The sequence below is a fragment of the Sinocyclocheilus grahami genome, unplaced genomic scaffold (genome assembly GCF_001515645.1).
Source record: "Sinocyclocheilus grahami isolate Dianchi unplaced genomic scaffold, SAMN03320097.WGS_v1.1 scaffold959.1, whole genome shotgun sequence".
Lineage (NCBI taxonomy): Eukaryota > Metazoa > Chordata > Actinopteri > Cypriniformes > Cyprinidae > Sinocyclocheilus > Sinocyclocheilus grahami.
Window position 1 is genome coordinate 395,989 of NW_015506138.1, and position 7,973 is coordinate 403,961.

At 36.1% G+C, this 7,973-nt stretch overlaps 1 protein-coding gene across 1 annotated transcript in view; it reads left to right on the forward strand.

Moving 5' to 3' along the window:
- LOC107564762 (nephronectin-like) overlaps positions 1-4,459 on the forward strand; it is a 10,508-nt gene extending 6,049 nt beyond the window's left edge. Inside the window, exons 4-7 of the mRNA XM_016249914.1 lie at positions 376-510; positions 1,066-1,158; positions 1,234-1,662; positions 4,320-4,459. Of these exons, the coding sequence (XP_016105400.1) occupies positions 376-510; positions 1,066-1,158; positions 1,234-1,662; positions 4,320-4,459 (797 nt within the window). The remainder of the gene's footprint in view (positions 1-375; positions 511-1,065; positions 1,159-1,233; positions 1,663-4,319) is intronic.
- Positions 4,460-7,973: the final 3,514 nt, after the last annotated feature.

A 7,973-nucleotide genomic window follows, 5' to 3' on the forward strand; every position in this document is an offset into this window, starting at 1 on the left:
CACACACACACACACACACACACACACACACACACACACACACACGCACACAGACACAGACACACGCACAGACACACACAGAAACACATCGCTTAAAACACATTCAATACATAAAACACATTTGGGAGAATCTCACAAAACCTGTCCATAACATGTCATTTCACACACACAAAAAAAATAGAAGAAAAAAATTTGAAATTACAGTTTGCTTTAATTATATTTATAATTACGGCATATCTATTTACACTAACTCCGCCCACCAACCTGGGATTGAGGTAGTCCACACTAAAAAACACACTCATAAAACATCAGTTCAATTGATATTTTATATTTAGCTTATTATTTGATATTCATACTTGTTCTGGCTCTGCTCAGATGTGGACGAGTGTGTGACGGGGCAGGCCTCGTGTCCGAGGTTTCGTAAGTGTGTGAACACATTTGGCAGCTACGTCTGCAGATGCCATGAAGGCTTCGAGCTGCGGCACATCAACGGAAAGTACCACTGCACAGGTGTGACTACAGACAAACACCCATACAGACATTATTGAGCACATTTGTGTTTACAATGATGTATTGAATTGTTTATATATCATTTATATTTAGATTAAATTCAATTATATTATTAAATAATTACAATATGTAAGTATATAAATATATAAGTATTATATAAAAGATTATAAAAAATATAATACATATATCCATACATATTTAGACTAAAAAATGCATTTGACATTTTGCATTAATTATATTTTTTATTTGATTTAGTGATAATTGTTATTTTATTTGTTATTTTTAATTAATACAATATCAATTTATTAATTTAAATAAATAAATAATATGCGATTATTTTTATGTAATCATATAGTAATAATAATGCTATTAAATATTATGTATATAATTATTTGTAGATTACATTTAATATAATTCATATAAATATAAAAAATAATTACTCAAATGATATTTTAATTATATCTATGTATTAATGACCATTATATAGAGACTTTTTTACATTGCCGAGTTACTTTTTACATTATGCTGCACATTCTAAACATTTGTGTTTTCCAGATAAAAAGTTTTCCTCTCTTTGCTATGACAAGCCCGGACACAAGAAATGCAAATGCACACCGAGTGTTAAAGGAAAGGGTTACGACTGTAAATGTAAGTGTGTGTGCGATTTATGCCATCGATGGACAGTGTTTTCTGTGTGTTTACGTGATGCTGTGTGTGTTTCAGCTGTTCTTAAAGTCACCATTGAGCCGGCAAGACCAGTCGAAGTCGCAGTCAGCCCGACGACCGTCTCCACGGCAACAACTCCCATGACAACCAACAGAAAAACTACAACTACAGCCACTCCTACTACTACCGTTACCATAGCAACTTCTGTTCCGACAAGCACTGCCATGACGACAGTGACACAGATTACTGTTGCTATAGCAACAACAACAACAACTACTACAGCCGTCACAACTGTTGCTATGACCACAAGTCCAACTACAACGTTGACATCATCGGCACTGACAACTACAGACACGCCTCCAACGACAACCTCCATCAAAACAACAACAACAACAACAACAGCAAGCACACAGATGAGCTCAACTACAACACTAGACAACCGCATTCACAGAGAGAACACCGCCAAACCACGAGGAGACGTACACAGTGAGATCTATTCATGTCTCTTCTGCTCAGCAGGGCTGCATTTGTTTGATTAAAAATTACAGTGAAAATTCTGAAATATTTTTACAATTTAGAATAGCTGTTTTCTGTGTGAATATCTGTTAAACTCTAATTTATTTCTGTGATGAGCAGCTGTATTTTCAGCATCATTACTCCAGTTTTCAGTGTCACATGATCTTCAGAAATCACTATAATATGCTGATTATTAGAAATATTCCTGACGTGCTGCACAATATTTTTGTGGAAACTGATACATTGTATTTCTCAGGATTCACAGATGAACAGAAAGTTCAAAAGAACAGCATTTATTTGAAATAGAACTCTTTTGTAACATTATAAATGCCACTTTTGATCAATTTGATGCATACATGTTGATTAAAAGTATAAAGTATTAATTATTAAGTATTAAAACCAAATAGTCATTGTAGCTTAACAGATTTAAAATGTAAAAAGTAAAATACAACTAGGCATGTTTTCTACATTTACATTTATGGACTAATATAACAACACATTTTAAAAATGAAACATGAAAAAATGACATTTTTCACAAAAACTAATAATTGAATCAAAGTCAGTGTTATTTTAGCTATTATTCATATTTTTCATTCGTTTTTATTTTTATATTTTCCATTTCAAGTTTAAAAGTTTTACTAATTGTATTGGCTTTTTGTCATTTGTTTTAGTTTTATGTATTTATTTAATATATATACGTTTAGTTATTTTTGTACATCAATTTAAACAAAATTAAAACTAAAAACGTTGCCGTGGCAACTAACTGATTATAATTATATAATTATAAAAATGATAAAATTATAAATTATAATTATAAAAAGGGCTATATATATATATATATATATAAAAGCCTGATCAGAGTCATGATCTATATATACAGTGCATCTTATGCGTCTTATATTTAATAACAAAATTATATATATATATATATATATATATGTATATACAGTGTCCTCCATAAGTGAACAGTGAAGACGAAACTGCTCTGTTTGCTGTGGAGTCAAGACATCTGCAAATATGATCAAAAGATGAATATGAGACAAAATTACAGAATGCCACATTTTATTATTAGCTGTTTCAACACATTTATGTTTTACTAAATAAAAAGGACAGCACTTTTAGAGTCTGATGTGAGCATAAGTATTGGCACAGTTGAACTTAAGGCAGAAGTAAAAGATTAAAGGCTATTATTTAGGTGCAGATCTCTTGCATGCAATCACAGCAGTGAGTCTGCGACCCATAGACATCACTCGGTCTCATTCTTTGAAATGCTTTTCACAGCCTTTAATGCAGCCAATTCCAACTGTTGCTTGTTTTGGGGAGTTTCTGCCTTTAGTCTACTCTTCAGCCGGTGAAATTCATGTTCAATCGGATTTTAATCTGGAGATTGACTTTGCATTTCTTTGCCCTGATAAACTCCTCGACTGAACTGGTAGAGTCTGGTGGCATTTTCTTGAATATTGGTAGCCAAGATGGTTTTGTACCCTTCTAAATTCATTCTGCTGCTGTCATCTTACATTAAATCATCATTAAAACTGAGAAGGCCTGTTCCAGAGACAGCCATGCATGCCCATGCCATGACACCACCTCCTCCATGCTTTACAGATGAGGCTGTATATGCTCAGGATCATCTGCATTTCCCATCACTTAGATAAAGGATAATCTTTGTTTTACCCGTTTATAAAACTCAGTTCCAAAACTCTACTGGCTTTTACAAACTCTAATCTTGCCTTTCTAGTTTTGGTGCTGGTCAGAGGTTTGCATCTTGCTGTAGCATCTGTAATTCTGTGTCCAAGTCTCCTGCGGACAGTAGCTTGTCCCGAGCATCACCCCAGCTTTCTGGAGGTTGTTGGTGATTTTACAGACACGTATTTTAGGGTTCATTTTCACAGCTTTTATGATTTGTCTGTCATCAACTGCTGTTGTTTTTCTCAGATGATCAGGTCGTCGTTGGCTGCTGATGTCTCCGGTGGTCTCCAAACTCTTGATTTGACTTTGTTTTTGCTATAGCTCGAATTCTTTTAGCATCCAAATTGCTGGCTTTTCTCTCAAAGTCAGCTCCCTCGTCTTCATCCTGGTTTGTGTGTGTCTTCATCGAATGCAAGACTCAGAATGCAGAAGCAATGGATATAACAGATACGACACATTCCCTGCTTTTAATATCTGAAGAATTAATGTAACAGGACACAGCTGATCACTTAGAGAGACCTGTGAGGCAACTGTGCCGATACTTGTGCTCACATCAGATGAACTCTAAAAGTGCTGATCTTCTTCGCTGGTAAAACATCTATATGTTGACTCCACAGCAAACAGAGCAATTTTGTCTTTACTGTCCCAATACTTACGGAGGGAACAGTGTGTATATATTTGTTTTAGTTTACTATAAAAAGCCTGATGAAAGTTATGAAGCAATTCATTAAAATGATTCAACAGATACACCGTTAATGCATTAAACTCTAAGGCCTAAATTTCATCTACTGAAGTGTTTAAAGAATCATGAAAATGGACTTCTAAAATTGTGGCTATTTGACATTATTTCCATACAGTCAGTTATTTAACTATATACAGTAATTGGGTGTCTGTTCATTCATCAGATTAGCTCTGATTGGTCAGTTTGTCTCTTTTAGTTCCACGTTTTGAGAACAACCTGTTTGACTTCGACGTTGAGCTGGGAAACACAGAGGAGCTTGCACAAGACGATCCAGGTACAGATCAGCCTTTAAACGCAAAACAGACGAAACGAGACGACGAGGACCTTCCTGACTAAATTTGGTAATGGGAGAGTAAAAATATTTTTAAAACGTACACCGTTCAAACTAGGCTGCTTATGTTGAAGTGTTTGGGATGTGGCTTTTAATGATGAGACCTTTTTTGTAATCAGGCTCTCAAAAAGTATATAACAATTTGGATATAGATTTATCGGCCAACATATCGGTTATCGGCTTTCAAAAATAAAGAATAATCGGTTATCGGTATCGGCCAAAATTTTCATATCGGTGCATCCCTAAAAACAGTGAAATAATCTGAATGTTTCTTTTTGCGATTATTTCACGGTTAAGTGATGCATTATGCAGGATCACAAAAAATGCAGCATTTTGTTGGTTTTGCGTATGTTCTGTGATCTGAAATGTGAAAAACTGGAGGGACTGACTTCTGATTATGTGGTTTATTGCATCAAAACCAAAGCTCTGTAACTAGCATTCACAGTCCAGACTGATATCTGTATCCATCCTGCTGTTTGTGATTACTGAGCATGTGCGTGTTGATTCTAGTGTGATTGATGCTGTTCTGTATCAGATTGTGCTGAAGGCAGAGAGACGGCGAGGGAAACATGGAGAAATCGCTGTGGATGATTTTATTCTGAGACGAGGCGCTTGCAGTGATGAACACCACAGGACAGAGTGACACACACACACACACACTGGACAGAGTGACACACACACACACACACTGGACAGAGTGACACACACACACACACAATGGGCAGGTCAACATTCATATTCATGAGGACGTCTTTATTTACCTTTTTTATGACCATGAATCTGCAGATTTGTGCAGAATTGGACCAAATTTCCTTGCATATTTATTAAATGTTATTATTGGTTATTCTGCTTTCGGATAACAGTGTTGGTACTATCAGCTACGTTTAATGCATGAAATTTGACAGATTTCCTCACAAAACCAGCTCAGAATGTGAAGCACATGTGATACCTGATCAGTATCTTCATCCACAAACACGAATACTCTGATTTTATTGTGTTATAGACGCCTTACAGGCTGAGTCTCGCGTGAAAATATGTCCGGGTCACATTTCAGAGTTTGCAGTTTTTTGTATTGTGATAATGTTATGATTATAGCATGATTTCTGTTCATATTCTTATTTAATAAATGCATCCAGACTTTTAAGTTACGTTTTTCAGTATTTCCATTAATGATAATTCTTATTTAAAAATGACAATAATATTGTGATTTTTTTTTAAAATCAGCATAAATTAAAGGCAGCACAAATGCTTTCTGTTCAATTATAACAATAATATTTTTCACATTTAAGGGTGGGACTTGTGCTTAGTTGTCATTAAAATAATGCAACAAAATAACACACAAATTCTTTCATTTTAAGGAATGTTCCAAAAGACTGTTCAATTAATATTTGAGGTGAAATGTGAGCTGGATTATGTGAGATTCACTCACAACAATATTTAGTTCGACGCACATTAATGTCTTTATATTTTTATACATCATTCAGTCATAATTAGTGTTCAGTTCTTTCTATCCCTTACTGCACTCATGAAATGTTTCTTTGTAAATATGTTCAGTTTGTTGTACCAGATTGTATCCGAATGTGTATTTAAAGCTCTAAATGCTTCATAAACTCAAATCAAAACCTCTGTTGTTGATCATTGTGATTGATCTGGTTGCAGCAGATTTAATGAATATTTAATTTTCCAAGGTGGTTATACATTTAGGTTATGAAAACATTGTGGGAACATTGTTTTGAAAATGTTTCTAAAACGTTGAACGGTCCAGTTTTCTTGTCATGATGATAATGTTATTTAAAGGTCAAATTGCAACAGGGTTGCCAGGTGCTCACAACAAAACCCGGCCAATTGCTACTCAAAACTAACCCAATCACGTTTTGAGGTGGGTCCCCCGGGTTCTGGGGGATAAAATAGACGTTTTTTGGAGGGGTTCCCCTGGTAAGACTTGTATTTTAGGTGCTAAATATCACGTTATTGGCGGCACTTCAACCCACGACATGAAAAACAACCCAGTGGCAACAGAAAAAAAGCAGACTTGGCAACACTGGATTGCAAAATTTATGGCTCATGTAAACTTTAATATGAACTTTCAGGATTCGTTCGAAATTGACGAAAATTAGTGCATGTTAAATACCTAGTGTGCAGTGTTGCCAAGTCCACGGTTTTCCCATAGAATTGGGCTACTTTAAAGGAACACTCCACTATTTTTGAAAATAGACTCATTTTCCAACTCTCCTAGAGTTAAACAGTTGAGTTTTACCGTTTTCGAATCCATTCAGCCGATCTCCGGGTCTGGTGGTAGCACTTTTAGCTTAGCTTAGCATAGATCATTGAATCTGATTAGACCGTTAGCATCTCGCTCAAAAATGACCAAAGAGTTTCTATATGTTTCCTATTTAAAACTTGACTCTTCTGTGAAAGAAGATGATTGAAATTCATGTTTGTGAAATGAAAATGAAAAGTTGTGATTTTCTAGGTGGAACTATACTCTCATTCCGGCGTAATAACCATGCTGCACCCATGATACGGCAGCAAAGTTCCTTGATTATTACGCCGGAATGAGAGTATAGTTCCTAGTCATATCGACCTAGAAAATGTCAACTTTACGTCAGTCTTAGTACACGATGTAACTACAGAAGAGTCAAGTTTTAAATAGGAAAGATATAGAAACTCTTTGGTCATTTTTGAGCGAGATGCTAACGGTCTAATCAGATTCAATGATCTATGCTAAGCTACAGCTAAAAGTGCTACCGCTAACGGTAAAACTCAACTTCTTGTCACATGACCTGCGGTGCGCTTGCGGCATTCTGAAAAGTTGAGATGTTTTTATCTCGCTGTGGTGCGGACGCGTCTGGAAAAAAACTCTATTTGCACACGTCTACATTTTGAAATAATGAACTTGAGTACGCAAAAGACGCGATATGTGAACGGCCCCTAACAGTGTTGCCGCGGGTTGTTTTTCATGTTTGAAGGTTGAAGCGACTCCAATAACATGATATTTATCCCCTAAAATGGGGAACCCTGCCAAAAAACATTTATTTTATCCCCCAGAATGCAATTTTTATCAAGGGACCCCCCTTGAAATGCAATTGGGCTAGTTTTGGGCTAGTTTTGAGTAACAATTATGTTGTGGTAGCAATTTTGTTGTTTTTGTTGGGCAGATTTTGTTGTGAAAACCTGGCAACCCTGCAAATGTGGTCGGCGCCAATAGACTCTTGGCAGTGCGCCGATATATTGCGGCTTTGCGCCTCGGGCGTCCCGAGTTCGAGTCCCGGCTCATGGACCTTTCCCGTCATTTCCAAATAAAGGCTAAATACGCCAAAAAACTGACAGTATACATTGGATTTGATTGAGAGTTTTGCAGTCACGTGTCTCCAGATTTTATCTCTCCACTCTGTTTGCGGGATCTGAAACAGATGTTCTCCACAAATCTTCTGACATGTAAACTCCTCCCAAAGCACAATGAGTTTAGTGTGTGTGTGTGTGTGTGGAGTGTGAGTGTGTGTGTGTGTGTGTGTGTGT